This window comes from Lontra canadensis, unplaced genomic scaffold (genome assembly GCF_010015895.1).
Source record: "Lontra canadensis isolate GAN:19392208 unplaced genomic scaffold, GSC_riverotter_1.0 scaffold86, whole genome shotgun sequence".
NCBI classification, from domain to species: domain Eukaryota; kingdom Metazoa; phylum Chordata; class Mammalia; order Carnivora; family Mustelidae; genus Lontra; species Lontra canadensis.
Genome location: NW_022631080.1, coordinates 3,710,764 through 3,731,389, shown reverse-complemented (window position 1 = coordinate 3,731,389; position 20,626 = coordinate 3,710,764). Strand labels below are relative to the sequence as shown.

The following is a 20,626-nucleotide window of genomic DNA, read 5'->3' as shown; positions in this document are numbered from 1 at the left end:
TATATCCTGTGACTTCTCTCAATAGTAATTTATTACATTTAAGTGATTGTGTACATGTTCTCTGTTTATGACTATAATTATTTTAAACAACACATACCTAAAATTTTATTATATTGATCAATAGTGGCCTTTGTGCAGTTTAAAAAAACTGACATTCCATCCTCTAGTAGTGTTTTTCCCATACATTTTCAGATTTTCCTAATAGATAAAAATGTCCCTTACAAAAAGTAACTTTTACTTGGTTTTCAGAGCTTCTTCTGTGTCAGCTATTCCTAAAAAATAACCAGTCTAAAATAATCTACATTCCAAAAAGGTAAATTTTGAGGTGGCAAATTCTTCCCTTCAGTATAATGGTTAATAGAATTAAATTAATGTTACTTTTCTTAAGTGTGCTAAATGGTGATATGTGTTTTCTTTTTTTTTTAATCATTTTTTAAATTTATTTTCAACATAACAGTATTCATTGTTTTTGTACCACACCCAGTGCTCCATGCAATCCGTGCCCTCTCTAATACCCACCACCTGGTTCCCCCAGCCTCCCACCCCCCCACCTCTTCAAACCCCTCAGATTGTTTTTCAGAGTCCATAGTCTCTCATTGTTCACCTCCCCTTCCAATTTCCGCCAACTCCCTTCTTGATATGTGTTTTCTTAATACAGGGAGAGGCATGACAAAGTATTTAGAAGTGAAATATTATCCTTAGGCTACTTTCAGATTGTTTGATGAAAGAAGTGTATGTGGGCCTGTGTGTGTGTGGAGACAGAGAGATGGAACTGCCATGGTGATACATTAATAATTAGTATATTTATTATACTGGCCTTTCAACTTCTCTTTGGGTTTGAAATTTATACCCCCAAAATGTGAAAAATAAAATATAAATTGAAGTTTCGGTTTAAATGCTTACAGCATGAAACATAGAGTTTTAAATATTTTATCTCTTTTCCATAAATAATCATATACTGGAGATCCTTGGAGCATCAATTTTAAGGAAACACTGTATTCATGAATACCAAGAGTGTTGTGTATAGTGACTATCAGTGTGTGATTTTTTTTTTTCAATGAATATAGGCTATTCTCAAGGAGTTTCTCCAGGGACTCAGAATATTCTGATAATCAGCCCTCAGTTCTTCCCTTGTGTCCACAAAATACGTGTATGGAAATCATAGCTAACTATTTTTGAGGTGGAAAAATTTTTACTTCTACCCTTTTAATTCCTTTGGCTGTTCTAATAATCAAATTAGCATAAGACAGATTAACAGAACAACAAAGTTAATTACATATGTATGGCGGTCTCCATAGAATTCGCGTTCTAAAGACAGGCTGGACAGTTGAGGCTTATGTGCCATCTTGAGCTAAGGTATGGGACGGAGAGGCCTGAGGCTTCAAAGGGCGAGAAGAAGATCAGAGGTGTGGTAATTAGATGTTTGCCCTGCAGATAGGTCATTCAGATAAAAAAGTTACCTTTCGGTGATAACTCTCTTTCTGCACCAGGCCCGCTATCTGAATTCTTTTAGGTAGCTTAAGGAAAGTAAAAATCTTTCTTTAGTCGGCTAGGTCTTGATTGCCTTCAGCTCAAAATAGTCCATATGCCAAAGTGTCATATTTTGGGGGAAACTTGTTCTGAGCCCTTGGCCTATGATAGAAAGTTTGACTTAGAATAGACTTTGAAGAAAAGTTGACATTATTTTTAAGGGAGGGTGGTAAAATTAGTGCTGGAATAGATTAATGCCTGTGAATTTGGATTTTTTCTTTTGTCTTGAGACTATTAATCTTTTATGAGTGTCAAGGGGTTGTTGTATAATGTATTACTCAAGTTGCACTAGCATATGGATGTTCATGTGTTATTTCATTTCTGTTTTGTTCCCTATATACTATGAAATCTTATTATAAGGATATTTGATAATGTTAGATTTTGCTCAATTTCACCATAATATTGGGCTTAATATTCTATGGTTATATTCTGTGAAATATTGAAGATTATAAATAGAAAGTATATTCAAGTGTGTTACTTTTAGAAATCATAACCAAATTGGATATACAGAATGCAATGAAACAAATATTAAATGATTGGTTAGAAGGCTCTATCTAGCAAGAGCTAGTAGCCAGAAAGAAAAATATTCGATGAAAACTATTATGTTGTATTTTCAGTTCATAGCTAACACATGTGTTTCCTACTTTTCTATGAAAAAGAAGCTAAAATGTCCATTATTCTTTTTAGGCCTTGCATACTCGAGAAATCTATTTTTCTGTGCCATTCTGTGGCCTACTTTATAACAGTATCTTAAGTGCAATTCTGAGAGCATTTATGCTGTCATAACAATTGTGTGTCTAATCTCTGTTACAAATTATACTCTTAGATTAATAGACTGCTTTGCATGCTGTATACTTAATAGTTTCCCATATAACTTATATATAATTGTGTACCACTGGTTACTTTATTCATAAATGCTTTGCTTCTACCAGTGTTCTATGATGGCAGGTTCACTATAAAAGTGTTTATTTGCAAAAATGTATCTACAGGAATCATGTATGGGGGAGGAAAAATAATTTTCCTTCTACCCTTCTAGTTTCTTTGACTGATCTAATAATAAAATTGACAAGACAGATTAACAGGAGAAAAGAAAACAACAGTTTAATTATACCTTTTGTATACATGGGAGAGACTGGGAAAACTAACTCCCCAAAATGGCCAAAGCCATAGCCTTACACAAAAGATGTTTGGGGTGGGGAGCCACTTGTGAGAGAGTTCTAGAAAAAGTACAGTAAATAAGAGTAAGGTTGTTATGTAGATTTAAATCTTTGACTTCTCCCTTGATGAGAGTTTCTAGGGATTAAGTCATCCCCCTCTTCCTGGTAAGGCAAATGAGGCACCCTTACAAATGGAAATTTGTCCCTGCCTGCCTGTCTCTTATAAGGATAACTTCTCCATTTTCAGAGCTTCTCTCATATCTGTAGTTTCTTAAAAATAAGTAATGAGGGGCACCTGGGTAGGTCAGGCAGTTAAGCGTCTGCCTTTGGCTCAGGTCATGATCCCAGGGTCCTGCAATAGAGCCCCACATCGGGCTCCCTGCTCAGCAGGGAGCCTGCTTCTCCCTCTGACCCTCTCTCTCTCTCTCTCTCAAATAAATAAAGTCTTTAAAACAAAAATAAGTAATGAAGCATAGTTGGAAGAAAGGCAGGCAGGGACAAGGGTCCTGCCCCCCTAACTCCCCTAAGAGGAAATCACCCTTGAAAGTATTTAAGGGGCACCTGGGTGGCTCAGTGAGTTAAGCCTCTGCCTTCAGCTCAGATCATGATCTCAGGTTCCTGGGATTGAGCCCTGCATGGGGCTCTCTGTTCAGCAGGGAGCTTGCCCCCCGCCCCTCGCCTGCCTCTCTGCCTACGTGTGATCTCTTTCTCTCTGTCAAATAAATTAATAAAATCTAAAAAAAAAAGAAAAAAAAAGTATTGTGTACCACCCTGGAAGGAGCCCTCCACCCTTCCCCTGTGAATGAACAAAAACCTAACTGTGTGACAGGCACATGGAGGTTTAATCAGATTAAAACACCCCACACCATAAAATCTTAAAAAAAAAACAACAACAAAAAAACACCCCACACCAAAGAGCCCATAAAACCCCCTAGATTTAATTCCCAAATTGGCAAGCCTCTTGGGTAACTTCCTTCTTTGGGAGCTTTGTACTATTGCTCAATAAACTTTGCTTTACTATCATTCAGTAAATGTTGATTTGCTGCTCGCCATTCTTCATCTGGTCTACCTCTTTATTCTTAGAAGAGGCATTACCAAGAATCGTGGGCACTAAAGGAAAAGAAACTCTGCAACATAACCAGCTTAAAGTAATCACTATGACAAAGAGGCATATCTTGGGGTGGCAAAATTTGATCCCCTTAAATTTGTACATGTTGTTTTTACATCTTTTAATTTTCAGGTATTCTGTAGAATGTTACAGTTTATAGTGGTTCACTTTTTGGAAGGAAAATACGTGTTTTTGTGAGAAGCTTATATTTATGATAATGTCTTTAGCTTGCAAAGTATATTCATGTGCATTATTGATGTCAACAAATGTTTAATGTGTACTTAACTATGTTCTATATACAAGGTTATATACTAGAGAGAAATTAGAAGAAGGAGGAGGAAAAGAGGAGAAAACATGATACAAGACTCAGGAGGTAATAAAGGACAGATCCATGACAATTTTTTCTTAAGTTTTACTAATTACAAATCATTCCAGTCTTACCAAAAAAACAAAAAAGAATCACTAGTCTATCCAAAACCAGAGTCAAGGTGTGATTTTTTTTTTTTCATATTTGATTGGTATCCTTTTGTTTTAGAAATAAAGTACTGGCAATACACTGAGAACCCTCAAATTCGATGGCATTTTCCTTCCTGCTCAGAGTTACACACTATCTAAAATTTGACTAGACTCTACCATCCATATTTTTATAAATCTAGGCATTTGTTTCCAGTTAGAAACAATATTCTGGTTTTGTGTATTTTGCCTTTGCATAAATTGCGTATTTTTTTAAACTTTCATTTTTCATTCAGTGTTATGTTTTTCTTTTCAACAAGTTTGGAGGTTATCTATTCTAATTCTAGATTTTTAGTAAACTGCTAACATTCTTACTTGAATGATCACATTCTTGTGTTTAGTATCTCTACCCCTTTCAGAAAAATATTAAGAAGTTTTAAGACATTTGTTCTGATCATATTTTCTATCCTCTTCCATATAATTATTGTCTAGATTTTAATTGCACTTCATTTTTAACTTAGCCCCCAAATGAATCACATAGTTACACAATGTTTAATAGTTAATTTTTCTTGGGTTTATATACATGTCTAATAATTTTTTTGCTTAGTATTGTTTTTTATCCTGTTTTTTTCATGTGGGGTTAATTCCCTTCAGTAAGAAACCTATTCCTTAGAAGTTCTACAAGTGAGGGTATATAGGTAGAAATCTCTACCATTGTCTGAAAATGCTGTATTTTTTATTTGTTAATATGGTTAGTTGAGTATTGCATTCTAAAGTGACTTCTCTATTAGCACTTTAAAGAGTATATTTCAGTTATCTTTTGGAGTCTATTGTTACTGTTGGGAAGATGGCTAACACTCTAATTGTTCTTATTTGGTATTCTTTCTTCCAGATTGCTTTTTAGATTTTTCCTCTTTGTCATTAATGCACTATAGTTTACCAGCTGATTTTAGCCTTGCTTCCCCAGAAAACAGAGCCTTAGGCCAAGGGTTTAATGTGTTCTTATTTAATTAGAGAGTACAATCCAAGTGAACAGGATGGCAGGGCAAAAGCAGAGAAGGGTGATCCAGTATAAGAATGCATGATCAAGCTGTAACTTGATCCCTAGAAGTGCTATAAACTAGGTCTCAAAGTCCTGGGGAATGGAGTGTGAGGAAAGGAAAAATAATTCACAATGGGCTCAGCATGTAGAAGCCCTGAGCAGGTTGCTTTGGTAGTATCTTCACCTGCTGGAATGAGGAGAGAGGTTTGAAGTAGATTTAGTGGAATCACGAATAACAAGACTATCAGACTGTACATATATTGTGATCTAACAGAGTCGCCTGTTCTTTTAATGGGGAATGAGGAAAGGGTAATGCTGAGGTGAGGTATCTGATAAGACGTATAGTAGTATGTATGTTTTTATTTATTTTACTGGTGATTCCATGTACTTTTTCGATTTGAGGATTTATTTCTAACTTCCTCTCTGAAAAGTCCTCACCAAGTATTTTTTCAATAATTACATTCATTCTAGTCTCACCTTCTATAAATACTATTGGATGAATGTGGGTTTTCCATTTTATTCTTTATTCCTTTATCATTCACATTTTCATTTAGTCTCATTATAATTTTCTCTGACTTATTTTCAGTTTATGAAGTTCAACTTCGGTTTTATCTGTTATTTAAACTTCTTTGGGGTGCCTGGGTGGCTCAGTTGGTTAAGCATCTGCCTTGGGCTCAGGTCATGATCCCAGAGATGGAGCCCTGTGGCAGGATCCCTGCTTAGCTTCTCCCTCATCTGCTCCCCCTGCTTGTGCTCCTCTCTGTCAAATATATAAACAAATAAATAAAATCTTAATAAAAAAATAAACTTCTATGAAGTTTTGAATACCAATAAACACATTTTTATGCCTTTCTTTTGTACTACTTAACATGGTTATGTGGTTTTTGTCCTTTATTCTATTGATGTGGTATATTGATTGGTTGTTGTACGTTGAACCATCCTTGGATTTTAGGAATAAATCCCATTTGGTCATGGTATATAATCCTTTGATGTTGATGAAGTTTTAGAATATAAGGAGCTTCAGTGGGGTAGAGTCCAGAGCCGATGACCAAGGAAGAATTCTTGAGACATCTTTGGTGCAAAATGGTGGTTTATTGGGGCGCTTGGGTGGCTCAGTGGATTAAAGCCTCTGCCTTTGGCTCAGGTCATGATCCCAGGGTCCTGGGATCAAGCCCCACATTGGGCTCTCTGCTCCATGGGGAGCCTGCTTCCTCCTCTCTGCCTGCCTCTCTGCCTACTTGTAATCTCTGTCAAATAAACAAATAAAATCTTATAAAAAAATGGTGGTTTATTAAAGCACTGGGACAGGACCCCTGGGCTGAAAGAGCTGTTGCACTGGGGTTGATTATATAATATGGAGTTGGGGGGAGGTAAGGAAAAAGAGAGGTTTCAAAAGAACTTTCATATGCTAAAGATGACCTATAGGATACCTAAGGCCTTGCCATTGTCAAGTTAAGGTTGTTTTTCTTTTTAGTAAGCCATTAGCAGTAAGAGTTGGGAGCTTCCTGTAGGAGTATCACATTCCTCCTATCACACGTCCTTGCCAATGAGCTTTAGGTTTAGAAGAAATTTAACTTTTATTTACATTTCCCTCTGCCTCAGCCTCCCTCAGTTTTATCGAGGGAAAGATGATGATAGGGCTTCGGGAACTGAGTTACAGGTCTTTGGAAGTTAGGCTGTTGATAAGAAAGTTTCTTCCTAAAAAAAAAAAAAAAAAAAAGAAAAGAAAAGAAAGAAAGAAAGAAAGAAAGCTTCCTCCTTGTAAATCACTGGGACATTTGTAAATTGAGGGAGAATCAGGTCTTGCAAGATTGTGATCTCTACAAGTTAACTATTTTTCCTTTAGGGCAGCCAGAAATGCCTGAGGAATGTCACATATGTCCCATGGTGGGGGTGTGTGGGGGTGTGTGTGGGAGGGGTTTGGGGGGAGGGGGGCGAGCGGGGGTGGCAGGAAGTTGTTGTGGTGGTGATTGCCGGGTATCAGCTTCTGTTTTGTCCTCAGCTTGCCTTCTGTTATTCATTAGCTATTCTAATCAAGGAAAAAAGAAAAAATATATAAAATAGAGGAAAAGACAGAAAATGTAAAAAAATACAAAGGAAAATGTATTAATTTTAGGATGATGTGTTAGACACAAAGATGCTATAAAAATCTAAAAACTTAGATGAAATGGATCACTTTCTAGTAAAATATATAATACCAGAATTGACTCAAGGAGAATGTGAAAAACAAAAGAGAGCCATATCTGTTAGAGGACATTTGTTGCTACTTCTGGTAAATTGCCCACATTTTCATCTAATTGGCTTGGAGAATCTACCTCCATATTGTAGTATTGAACATGTGGCCAAGGCTTGGATGGCAAGGATCACCTGGACTTGATGTTTGAACAGGAATCCCAACCTGAGTCAATCTTTTATATAAAGATTCTTTGTTTGGAATAAGTAAATTTTTAATATATAAAAATGGAGTTGCACTTGATCATCTTTTTTTGCCACCCTTTGGAAAAAGCTTTCTCAAAAACAAAAATTAAAACAAAAAACACTTTAGTATCTGACGTTGTTAATACAAGAATTAAAATTGGAGGCCAAGCCCAACATCTCGAAAAATGAGTCCAAACAGGGTTTATTCTGTTCATTCAGTGGCAGTAAAATAATACTAGTAATTTAGTCATCTCATTATATTCTGAAAAGTCATTTTGCAAAATTCAACGTCAATTCTAAGTTTTAAATGGAAGTGATTAGCATTTTCTTTTTTAACATGATGGAGAGTATCTTCTTGAAAAAATAGGGATATCGGTGAACTTCCTATTTAATTATAAGCATTCAGGGGGTGCTAGATATAAGTCTCGATATTGTATAAGTTTTATGTAAAAATGTATATATTTCAGGAGGAATAAGAGTTAAATGAATACATAGTAAGAGTAAAAATAAATATGAATATCTGTCTCATTTTAAAATGAGGAATTACCTTTTATGTGTGAGAAACAAGAAAAAAATGAAAAAAATGACAGGTTTAATATTATGTTGTATTACTTGGAATCTTGACAAAATCATTAACTTAGAAAGGCAGGTAACAAACTGCAATATATGAGCAAACTCTATGATAAAATGGTTAAATATATATATATATATACACACACACACACACACACATATATGTATGTGTATATATATTATGAGTATCTATATATTTTATATAATATATATTTAAAATTTATATACTCTCATACAAAATACGAAAAAAAATTATCACATCATTTAATAAGATAACAAATATAACCAGACAATTCACCAATTCCAATGTGATATGACAAATAAATTTAGCCTCATTAGTAATCAGATAAATTAACATTAAAGCAATAAACATTTTGCCTATCATTTGACAAAGGATTGTTTCCATCTCTCTCTCTCTCATTTTATTTTCTGGACAAAGAATTGTTTTCCCTTTTGTAGTAAGAAAAGACAATGTTGGTAATAATACACTACTTGGTAACTCTGGCAAATTGTTGGGGAGAATGTAAATGGCTACAATTTTTTTTTCTTTAAAGATTTTATTTATTTATTTGACACACAGAGAGAGATCCCAAGTAGGCAAAGAGGCAGGCAGAGAGAGAGAGAGGGGGAAGCAGGCACCCCGCCGAGCAGAGAGCCCAATGCGATGCGGGGCTCAATCCCAGGACCTTGAGATCATGACCCAAGCCGAAGGCAGAGGCTCAAACCACTGAGCCACCCAGGTGCCCCTGGCTACAAGTTTTTGATGTTTTGGCATTATAGAGCAGTGGCCTTAAAATGGTTTATCCCCTTTGACCTGATAATTTTTACATCTATACATTTTTTAAAGTAAATATACAGATATGCCTATAAAGTTTTTTTGATGTTGCTTAAGATAACAAAAATATGTAAACATATCAGATGTTCAACACTTTTTAAAAAGACTTTATTTATTTATTTGACAGAGAGAAAGAGAGAGAGAGCACAAGCAGGGGGAGTGGCAGGCAGAGGGAGAAGCAGGCTCCCCTCTGAGCAAGGAGCCAGGTGTGGGGCTCGATCCCAGGACCCTGGGATCATGACCTGAGCTAAAGGCAAATGCTTAAATGACTGAGCCACCCAGGTGCTCCATTCCACACTTTTCTAATTTCTAATAAGTTACATTCATTAGCCGTATGTTAGAGTACTAGGCTTTTGTCTAAAATCATGTTTTTAAATAGAATATTTTAGTTTTTAGAAATGTATATTTAAGTTAGAAAAAGTTCTTCAAATGGACTCTTGGCATTCCTTCCTAGAAATTTTCTATTTTCTTGACTTGTGTCACATTTTAGTTTTATGATTAGTGTTTACCTCTTTTTTTTCTGTCTTGACTATCTTTGTTACCTCCTTTGTGTCTATCTATAATTGTTCTTTTTCCAAGGGATTCCAAGGATCATTTAGTAATAATAATTACTAAACATACTTTTACAGGCAATATCTTGTACTTCTTTGACTTCAGTTAGCATCTTTGTTTTAATTTTAGAAGCTTACTTGATATCCATAGTAGCCAGATAAACATTGCCACTAAAATATGCCTCTGACATCTCAAATCTCAGAGATCCTGGCTGAATTGTTTTCTATTGCTCTACCATGACAAACCAGTTATAATACATTTCTTATATAAGTCCACTCAGTTACCTAAATGAGAAATTTGAGGTCATCTCTAAATTATCCAAGCAGCCACCAAATATCATTCTGTTTCTTTAATGTTATGTACTTGAATCATGTGTTTCCACATCTCATTTGCAACACCATTATTTCAGGACTTTATACTTTTCTCATCCAATTAATGCCATAAATCTATAAGTGGGACAATCTAACTTTTCCACAATCTGTTCTGCACTTCCCTGCTGGCATGACTGTTCTAGAAATTGAATAATTTTATTCCTCTTACTAAAATCACATCAACTGTGCACTGCTTAGAGGATCTAGTTCAACTCTTCAGCATGATATACTGAAGTCATTTGTTACCTCTTTGGCCTCATCACTTCATATTTTGCTAATGTGTTTAGACCTTTTCCTCTTCTACCCCGGAGTATGATGAGTACTGATCCCTGAATTTTCAGCGTTCTGTTGTGCATTTCTAATCTTGCATGTAGTGTTCATTTTGCTTAGAATAAAATTAATGACCTCATTTCATTGGTCAATTACTACTACTACTGCTAGGTACAACTCAGATATCACCTAACTTTGGGAGTTTTGACTTATTAATGTAGATTGCTCCTTCTAGGCCATTCCATTTTGCCTTATATCCAGAAGATATTAGGGCACTCATCTCTAAGAGTATCCATCGCACACAGTGTCAGCATATGTTTATCTGCTTTCTTTAAAATTCAATACATTTCTTAATGATAAGTGCTATATTTCTTAACTACAATCCTAACATCCAGCATTAGGCTTGGCACATTCTGGATAAGTATGTATGTATTGAATGCATGAAATAATGATCTGGAAAAGGTTTGGCAGATACTATAACTTAACAGGCAAGAAATATTACACAAATATGTTAACTAAGTGAAAGAAGTCTAGGCTGAAATAAATCAAATCCACGGTGCTGGGTAACACTATTAAAATAAGTTTTCTCTGGAGAATAAAGGGTGAAAAATAAGCCTGGGATGCTAACATTAGCCAAAAATTCTGAAACTGAACCAAGAACTCTTTTTGGTAAAGTTTTTGTTTGTTTGACATGTTTTAATTGAGTATATGCTACACACACACACACACACACACACACACGTTGATGCCATAACTATGCTAGTCTTGAGAAATGTAGCAATAATAAAAAGAAAGCTCTTAGGGAGCTTCTGCTTTGGAGTGAGAGTGGGGAAGAACACAGGTACAAGATAAATAAAAAAAATATGTTTTAGAGGTAAGTGTCATAGCAACAATAAAAAATATACTCTGAGGATAGATACAAGGGCAGAGGTGGTGGATATCTGTGTTGTGATTGGTGATGTCAGAATGAATAACCCAGAACACATAGTTGGCTGATAATTAGTGTCTGTCCTGTATGAATGATGGATTCTCATCTTTCAAAAAAGGAATTTCTTGAAAATGCTTTTCCAAGCCCCCACATTTTTGTGGCGATGTTAAAGATCCTGGTTTCATAACTAAAAATGGAGAGTTTCAACTGTCATGTAAAAGGAGAGTCTCTTATTATTTCACAGTGAAAAAGCCCATGTTAGGATGGGAAAGAACTTTCAAATCTTAAAGTTACAAAAAACACAGTTCAGATTTCCGCTCAAAATTCTCATACCAGAACATTTCTTATAGAACAGATTATACATTTACCTCATATAATGAAAAGATGAAAATGTTTGGTTAACTGTTGTAAAGATACTGCAGATGAAGATGCTGAGATCTTAAAGCAAGTTGATGACAGAAATGTATATTTCCGAAACATTTCAGAAACATTATATATATTTTGGAAACATTACATTCCTTTGTGGAATTTTCAGTACATGCAGTGTTTTGATGTTCATATTGTTATATGCTCAAATTTGTTTGCACTTATGGAAGGATTTTTATTCTTCTTGGAAGATTGAGAGCACACCTTGTTTTTATGGTTAGCCAAAAAAGATACTTTATGTTACTATCAGAGACCTATCCATTGGCTATAAGTGCTTTCAAAAAGAATTTTATTATTCAGATAAGGTGTTCTTTTTTTTTTTTAAGTAGGCCAGAATAAACAGACAAATAACTAGGAAGAAAATAAAGGAGAAAATTATTAAGAAGGAAGTATTTATGTTCACACTCATGAGTATAACTGATGCTATGGATTTAAATGATAAATTATAATGTAAAAAACAGATCAAGTGGAGATTAGAAAATTCAGGTAAAAGTCTTCCCAGCTTCTGATATTTGGTAGGGCAGATATAGAGGAGTGTGATTTGGGAGCTCAATCTAATATTCAGCAATTGCTTTGAAACAAAAATAAGCTTTATAATTTGAAAGTCGATATTAAATTGTGCTTATAAAAGCAGCATACAGTAGTAGAGTGGGATCAGTTGATTTTAAGTAAAGTTAAACTGTTAAGATATTGGCAGTTTTTCAAAGGGGAAGGATATTGTCTTTTTGAAGCTTTGATAGCAATAATTAATTAGGGATTCCATTCTAAGCAAAAATGGTACCCAAAGGTCAATAATTGTATTTTTTGTAGGATCAAGAATATAATAAATTTATAGTAAGCCTGGAAGTAAGACACTGAGCCGTTTAGGGCTCATTATAATCTTTTTCTGGACATAGGATGAATCGTAGATGAGAGGTTGATTAGTTTTCTATTCTGCATGGGAAACTGGCACACGGGGCACCTGGGTGGCTCAATGGGTTGGGCCTCTGCCTTCAGCTTGGGTCATGATCTTGGGGTCCTGGGATGGAGCCCCGCATAGGGCTTTCTGCTCGGCAGGGAGCCTGCTTCCTCCTCTCTCTCTCTCTCTGCCTGCCTTTCTGTCTACTTGTGATCTCTGTCTGTCAAATAAATAAAATCTTTAAAAAAAATCTTAAATAAATAAAATCTTTAAAAAACTGGCACAAATGCAGGGACTTAAAACAATATCTCTTTATTAATTCACAGGTTTATAAGTTAGGATACTGGCATGAGGTGACTTGAGTTCTCTGTTAAAGGTCTTAAAGGCCTGAAATCAGTATTAAAAACGTTTTCAGATAATTTGAACATCTAATTCATTTTGGGATTGGCATCATTCACCATTTCTTATTCAAGTTGTCATGTGTCTGGTTCTTGGTATGAAAGGTGATACTTTATTGTCCCTTGAACACTTTGGCTATTATGTTAAGATACTTTGGTTCCTGTTTAAACTTTGTTTTTGGTTTTGTTTAAATTTTAGCTGGTATTTAGCTTAGATTTGGCACACAGTGCCTCTTCTACTTTTGTGGACTGTGGTTCCATGACACCTTTCTGTTAGAACCTTTGAGGTACTATTTTGTCTGATTTATCTTGTGCAGGTAGGGTTAGTACAGATCTGTGTTTGTGCTGCTTAAGCAGGTAGAAAAAGCTTCCCAGGCCAGGGCACTTGGTGCTTCTAGATGGGGGAAGGGTAGCTGTGGTCCACTTGGATAAAGAGCACTTCCTGGGCCAGGAACTTGTGTCAAGATCTCCCTTGTCTGTAAGGGATGGTGATTACTTACCAAGTTGGGAGCTTTTTGTGGTGTTGGTGGGTTATAGGCAAGTTGCCTGGTATCTCTGGGTATGGCAGAGGAATCTCGGGCCCAGCTAAGGAGAAGACCATTTTTCCAGGTGGGAGCTTTATACGGTGGGATCACTTTTGCTGGTACCCTTGATCACCAGTATGGTATGTCTGGGTGGGGAAAGGGGGCCTCAGGCCCAGTGGGGAAGGAAAGCACTTCTCCAGGTCACTTAATTGTCAACAGGGCTTCCAATTTTCTCTCTTTACAGCTTCTGCAGGGCTCACCTCGTGTTTTCAGTGGGACTTCCATTTGATCTGATGGAGGAAGAGCCTGTTAGAACTGCTTTCTGTTACTAAGTTGGGAGTTAGGAAGTGCTGAGCCTGGATCACCTTTTTATTTGGAGGGATCATAAGATGTCCTGCCATGAGGTTGTTCATCCATTCCAAAGGTCCCTAGCCAATTCACTTTCCCCTTTAGAACTTTCAGAGTTCTCCTTTGGTTGTCTTGTGTTATTTCTAGGATATATAGTTGTACTTATAGAGGGAGAGCAGAGAGAGTGGAGTATAAACCATCTTATCTGGACTAGAAATCCTGTGACTTTTATGGACTCACCTGATTAGGTCAGGTTCATTCTGGATAAGCTCAAAATCAACTGTACCATACATCATAATGTAGGAATGGGAATGGTAGTCTATCACATTCACAGATGATACTCTAAAAGTCATTGGGGGCCATTTTAGAATTCTACTGCAGAAAATGTATGTGAATGTACTGAAGTATTGATTAGGCAGTTATCATCTGGAAGGTTGGAACACATTAGTATAGCAAGAAGACAAGTACTGCTATAATTATTCCTCTCTTTAAATGAAATAGATGTAGTATCAGAAATACTTAGTAATAATCAGAATATTCAAACAACTTTCAGAATTTAATGTGAATTTCAGAGGTTCATTTAAGACTTTATTTCCAGCCATGCAAATATCTTCTGTGTGAAAAATATTCTAGCTCAAAGATATACTAAAAGACTTCACCAGTATACCCTGTTTCTATTTTATGTTTCTGTGTAATTACTGTAGCTGTCAATAATTCACATAGAAAATGAAGGTTGGGGTGCCTGGGTGGCTAAGTTGGTTAAGCATCTGCCTCCTGCTAGGTCATGATCTCAGGGTCCTGGGATTGAGCCCCACATTGGGAACCCCCGCTCAGGAGGGAGTCTGCTTCTTCCTCTCCCCTTCCCCGTGCTCGTTTTCTCTGTCTCAAATAAAATAAAAAAAATCTTAGAAATGCCAGTGATGATTCTGACTTTAAATTTTTAGAGAAAGTTTATACTTAACACTGACCATATTTATATAGGTTGTGCAGTGCATAAAATTTATGACTGTTGCTTTGGTCAAAATACAGTTTAGTCTCACCTAAACAAGGATTGAAAATTTTAAGCAAAATTTGCTGGTTTGGCCAATATACAAAAAAAGAAAACAAAAACAAAAAATTAAAAACTCCAGTTTCCAGGCTGAATTAGGAGAAAAGTCCTTTACTATGTTTGGATTGGAAGAGAAGCATGACCTAAAATTTGATTTTTTTAAAAAGATTTTATTTATTTGACAGAGAGAGTGAGAGAGCACAAGCAGGGAGAAGAACAGAGGGAGAGGGAGAAGCAGGCTTCCTGCTGAGCAGGGAGCCTGACACGGGGCTAGATCCCAGAACCCTGGCATCATGACCTGAGCCGAAGGCAGATGCTTAACCTGAGCCACCCAGGTCCCCCTAAAATTTGATTTTAAAGTGTCATGGTTTGGGGTAATACTTTGATAGGGATGATTAGAATTGAATTAGTTAAGCATGTTTTTGAACTCCAGCTTTTCAGATTACAACTTGGGAGGCTGCGTACTTTGGATCATTCACGTAAAGATTAAGATATATAAACCATAGTATACTTTATAAGAATAAAGCTTATTTTTTAAAAATTATGTGAACTGAACTTATAAATAAAAAGAAATATGGGTCACCTGGGTGACTCAGTCTGTTAAGTGTCGCACTCTTGGTTTCAGCTCAGGTCAATGATCTCAGGGTCATGGGCTCAAGCCCTACATCCTGCTCCATGCTCAGCAGAGTCTGAGTTTCTCTCCCTCTGCCTCTGTTCCCTGTGTCCCCCATCCCCCAACTCACACATACATCTAAAGAAAATTAAAAAAAAAAAAAAGAAACTGAGACTTGAATGTACTTATAAAGCAAAAATTGGAGAAGTACGTATACCGGCTTTTTTCCTTAGTTGTTTACAATCACAGCAAAGCAAAGTGTGACATGTTTAAGAGCAATGTAATTAAATTCTATGGTTTGTCATCTCATCACTTCTAAAGATAAAATGTACTTGTTCTCTTCTTCATATACCAGTTCTGAGTAGATGAAAGGAAAATTAAAAGAATATTGTTAAACTGAGTCAAAGAACAGAATGGAGGACAAGGGGAAGAGGCAACTACTCCCTCTTTATATACCTTCAAGCCTAGAGTTGATAATACTGGCTTCTGACAGCTGCTAGCCTCAGGGTAATTTATCATCTCTTTGTTTCCTTTCATTCTTTGCACACTTTTAGTAAATAGTCTCTTCATTAAACTCTATTCCATCACCCTTTTCAAGTGTGCCATCAATTTTTGCCCAGGACCTTAACTGATATATTAGTAGTAGAAAATGGGAGAAACTTTAAGGTAGTGTTAAGGGTTGGGATAAACTGCTGGGAAGAGAGATAGGAAGACAAAGTTTTAAAAGCTTTTCTATGGCATTCTATGAATGTAATGACTTTATGTGAGTGATTCTAATAAGTTCTTAATGTTCTTGATTATTTTGGTTGTGTTCCTCTTTGTATGCACATCTAAGATGAGACATGGCTGTGAGATATCTGGGATTTGCACAACTAGATACTTGTATTAGGTTCCATCTGGATTGATTATCTATTAAGACATTTCTCCCATGGAATCAGGAAAATCCCACCCTAGTGTACCTGCTAAGTTTCTTCTGAAATTCAGTGATCCATTATAGTGTGAAATTTGTTTTTGCTCTCAGATAGGACAGTACTGTTTGTTTTTTTATATATTTTCTTTTATTTTGGAACAGAAATTGAGGAAAATTCAATCATTCCTTCAGGAAACAATGATTCACTACAGATTGTTACATTGGGATTCAATTTTAGAACAGATTCAGATTCTTATTTTTAACAGGACAATATTGCTGTCAGGTAAGACAGCATTTTTTTTTAAATTCTAGAACAGAAATTGGAGAAAATCCAAACATTCCTTCAGGAACCAGTGATTCAGTTCAGATTATTATATGGGGATTCAATTTAATTTTTTTTCAGGATTCAATTTTAGATTAGATTCAGATTATTATATTTAAAAATCACTCCAAAAGTGGACATCAGGCAGGTGACTACTGTTTGTCCATCACTATAACCGTTTGTATAGCTGAGAATTCAGATCTCAATTAGAAGTTTCTCTTTCACCAGACTCTACTGCTTTCCTACGACAAATAGGACAGGTAGAGTTCTCCAACAGCCAGCGATCGATACAGTGGATATGAAATTCATGGGAGCAAGGTAGGATGCGTAGTCTGTTGCCTTCTGTGTACTCTGTGATGCAAATACTACAGGCTTTTAATGCACCACTTTTACCAAAAGATCTTACAGCCAAGTTGTCAATTTGTGCTTTGGTGAGTCCTGTAGTTTGGTCATGATGGTCTTCATTCAAGAGGAAAAAATGGTCCAGATTAAGGGAGGTCCAAGAGTCACTTTCATCAAATATTATTGGGCTCATAGGTCTACTTTCTTGCCCAGCTTCTGATGGTGAGCCTGGTGATAAGCTTATTTCATTAGTACCATCAAACATCAGTGATCTTATTTCTGAATTTTCATCACTGGAGCTGGAACTTGAAATAGGACTAGAATTGAAACTAGTTATGTAGCTGGAATTTGAACTAGAAATCAATGGAAAACTTGAATGGAAATCAGAACTAGTATTTGAATTGGAACCAGAACTAGTCCTACCACCAGAACCATCTCTTTCATTTGATGACTCTGCCCTTTCCATGTTTTCACTTGAGGGTGAGACACTATGCACTAAATCACTGTCACTGTCCATAAGGTCAACTGAGCCACTGAATGTTGTCACTGTCTGCATTAATGTGCTCTGAATTGTAATAGATGTTGTATCATTTAAATCAGTATTTAAAATTCTGTGAATGGGAATTCCGATGGTACTGAGATAAGTTGTTGCATCTGTCTGCTCAAAAGATGGTAACATATTCCAAAGTCCTCCTTGTTCACTTTCTAAAGTTGGTGTCTCATATGTTAACGGAGTTCTGCTAGCTATGCTATCACTATGAGAATACGCCCCAAGATGAACTTGTTCTACCTCAAGATTGAATAATATGGTTGAACTTATATGTTCCACTTCCCAAGATTCACCATCACTGGTTGTATCTGGAGAACTTTCTTCTTGAACAGCATTCCTTATTCCAGAAGTTGAAAAAAGACCCCTATTTTGTGGCTCAGTTCCAGTTATTTGCTGTCTAGATGTTTCTTGGTGCTGAATTCTAGAAAATAACTCATTCTCCTCTTCCAGAAGCTGCTCAAAAGTCTCAGGTGCTAGACTCTGATGAAATCTTAGTAAAAGATCACTCCATGAATTTGGAGCTGAACTACTTTCAGTTCTTCCTCTGGTTCTTCGCTGCTCTGGGCTCCTGCTTCTTGCTCTTCGCTGACCTCTAGTAACTGGTCCTTCTATTAATGCTTCAGTTGTACTTTGTTCTAACATAGGTGGTCTTATAAATGTTGATTCAGACTGTGTATTTTCCACTTGCCTTTGGATATTTTCTGTATTGTCTCCTCTGGGAAATCTTACAGATGGTACATCTTTGTTCTCTGGATTTGGGCTCCCATTATTAACATTAAAATTCATTTCTAAACCAAATCTGGTATTATTGTTACTTGAATTAATCTGGCTCAGTTCTTCCCAAATTTGGTGTTCTGTTTGCCCACTTGTCACATTTTCAGTTTGTTGGAAAGAGTTAACCCAGTTTAATAGAGAGTCACCACTAGATGTATTATCAGAAGAATCTCCTCCACCTGTTAACAAAAAAAAGTAGTGGCAGAAAGGAACTACCAAAATTAGAAGCATCATAAAATAGCACTCTGAAACCTTGTTTCAAAAGCAAACAAAAAATTAGAACTTTAATACTCAGATATTCTTAACATATTTCACATTTATAGAGTTAATATTTTGGAAACTACATTTTCTAGATTTACAAGTGAAGGCAGGACAGTTTGAGTTACTTCTGAAAAGAGTTAGTTACTCCTAGGTAAATTTAGAGAATTTTTTTAAAGGAATCTGGAGAAAGTCTGTTTTCAATATTTCATCTTATGCATGGCCCTGTGTACCACCATGGGAGGACAGTCAAGAGACAACATTTTTTCACTCCACTGTCAAAACACTAATGCAATTAAAAAAGGTGAAGGTACAGCGCTAATATTTTAGTTCAATTTACATTATTGCCTACTTCTCATTAGCATACAACATCACTTCTTCTAGGCTTTTAAGTGCTTAAGGTAATATATAAAGTTTTTTTAAAAAATATAAGACCATTGTAACCATTGCTCAATTTAAATAAAGTTTATAGGTTTTAAAGTTTTTGAATACTTCTTGATGTTACCAAGATTTTGAGTTGACATGAAACTGAAGGTCAGCTCAAATGGAGAGACTGAACCTAGCATAGTATATATGAAACCATATTTAAGAACTGAACTATTATGTATCATCTTCATTCGATTGTAAAATTCTCTACTTTATACTAGGAGAGAGACACCAGACTTAATTAGAGCAGGACTTTTCAACCTTAGCACTGTTGACATTTTAGTGTTGGATGAGTCTTGGTTTTGGGGAGCTATCTTATACATTGTAAGGTGTTTGGCAGTATCCTTGGCTTCTGCCGCTATTTGCCAGTAACACCCACTCATCATTTTTGACAATCAAAATATCTCCAGACATTGTGAAATGTCCCTTGGGGGTTGGGAGCAAAATTACCCCCAGATAGAGAATATAGTATTTTTTGCTGGTGAGGAAGTCCATGTCTTTATAGAAAAAATAATTCAGGAAGTAGGAGGAACTTTTAGTTGAGGTGGAAAACCAAGAAAAATATCAATAGGCTATTTCACACTGTTTTACAATTAAAGTAACCCAAATATGAATTGGGGGAAAAACATATCTCGACATTCTCCTCCCAAATCAGGTAAATACCAGTTCTTTTTAATGAGAAGTTACTTAACACCCAAATTAATGTGTGCCACTTTTGTATTATCTTTGGCTGACACTACTATGAAGTTCCTTACCCGTCCCATTCTATTCTCCTTAAAAGTGAAATATACCTGTATTTTCGTCTGAATTTTGTGGTGGGTTGTCTTTAATTCGTTGAAGTCTCCTCTGCAACTCTTCTAATGTAGGTTCACCGGGAATGCCTAGCAAATTGTTATCCCTCATAAGCTTGTAATCTTCTTCACTCAGGTTATTTACAAATTGGTAGAAATCTTCTTCCCGGACCAATCGGTCCCTCTGACTTCTGCGCAGGGCTGCAGATTTGTCTTCATCGTCGAAACCTGAATTTTCCATCTTGATGAGCCAGTAGAAGATATCTGACTTTTATGACATGCTGTTGAAAAACAATAACTGAGTTTTAATTTATGTTCAAATAAATCTATGTAATCTATGAAAGATACTAACTGAATTCTCTTTCTGCTCCGGTTGGAGTGTGGCAGGACTGGATGCGGTTGGATCTGCCTCTACGTAGGTTTCTCCTGCATCCCTGACCGCAGCTCTGCGGCTTCTGATGAGTCCTTAGTTGAGAACCGCCTTTATGTGGAAGCTTGCTAGACACCGTTGCCTAGGTATCCATTATCTTCCCCTTTGTTACCAACTAGGGACTATATTCAGGGTAGGTTTCATTTTCATTTAAACCAGCAAATACTACAGAGGCTTACTTGTGTGCCAAGCACTGTCCTTTACTTCTTTTTATCTACATGAGCCTATTCCCTGGCTTTCAGGAGGCTTTTCCAGGCTCTGCTATGCTCTAGTTATTTGGATATTAAATTAAAGAACCCAAATGTAGTTACTTATACTACATATGACTACC

General features: G+C 36.2%; 1 protein-coding gene across 1 annotated transcript; it reads right to left on the bottom strand.

Annotated features, from left to right (window-relative positions):
- Nucleotides 1–16,910: 16,910 nt before the first annotated feature.
- On the bottom strand, nt 16,911–20,238 carry LOC116882627 (E3 ubiquitin-protein ligase RLIM-like). The gene is made up of 3 exons (XM_032883156.1): nt 20,218–20,238; nt 19,866–20,146; nt 16,911–18,569 (listed from the first exon to the last, which is right to left on the bottom strand). The coding sequence occupies exons 2-3, from the start codon at nt 20,104–20,106 to the stop codon at nt 16,927–16,929; spliced, it is 1,884 nt and encodes a 627-aa protein (XP_032739047.1). The 5' UTR covers nt 20,107–20,146; nt 20,218–20,238; the 3' UTR covers nt 16,911–16,926.
- Between the last annotated feature and the right edge of the window lie 388 nt (nt 20,239–20,626).

Coding starts and splice junctions, on each gene's coding strand:
- LOC116882627 (XM_032883156.1), bottom strand. CDS start 20,106: ATGGAAAATTCAGGTTTCGACGATGAAGACAAATCTGCAGCCCTGCGC. Junction 18,570..19,865: donor AAATTCAGACGAAAATACAG/GTATATTTCACT, acceptor TTTTGTTAACAG/GTGGAGGAGATTCTTCTGAT.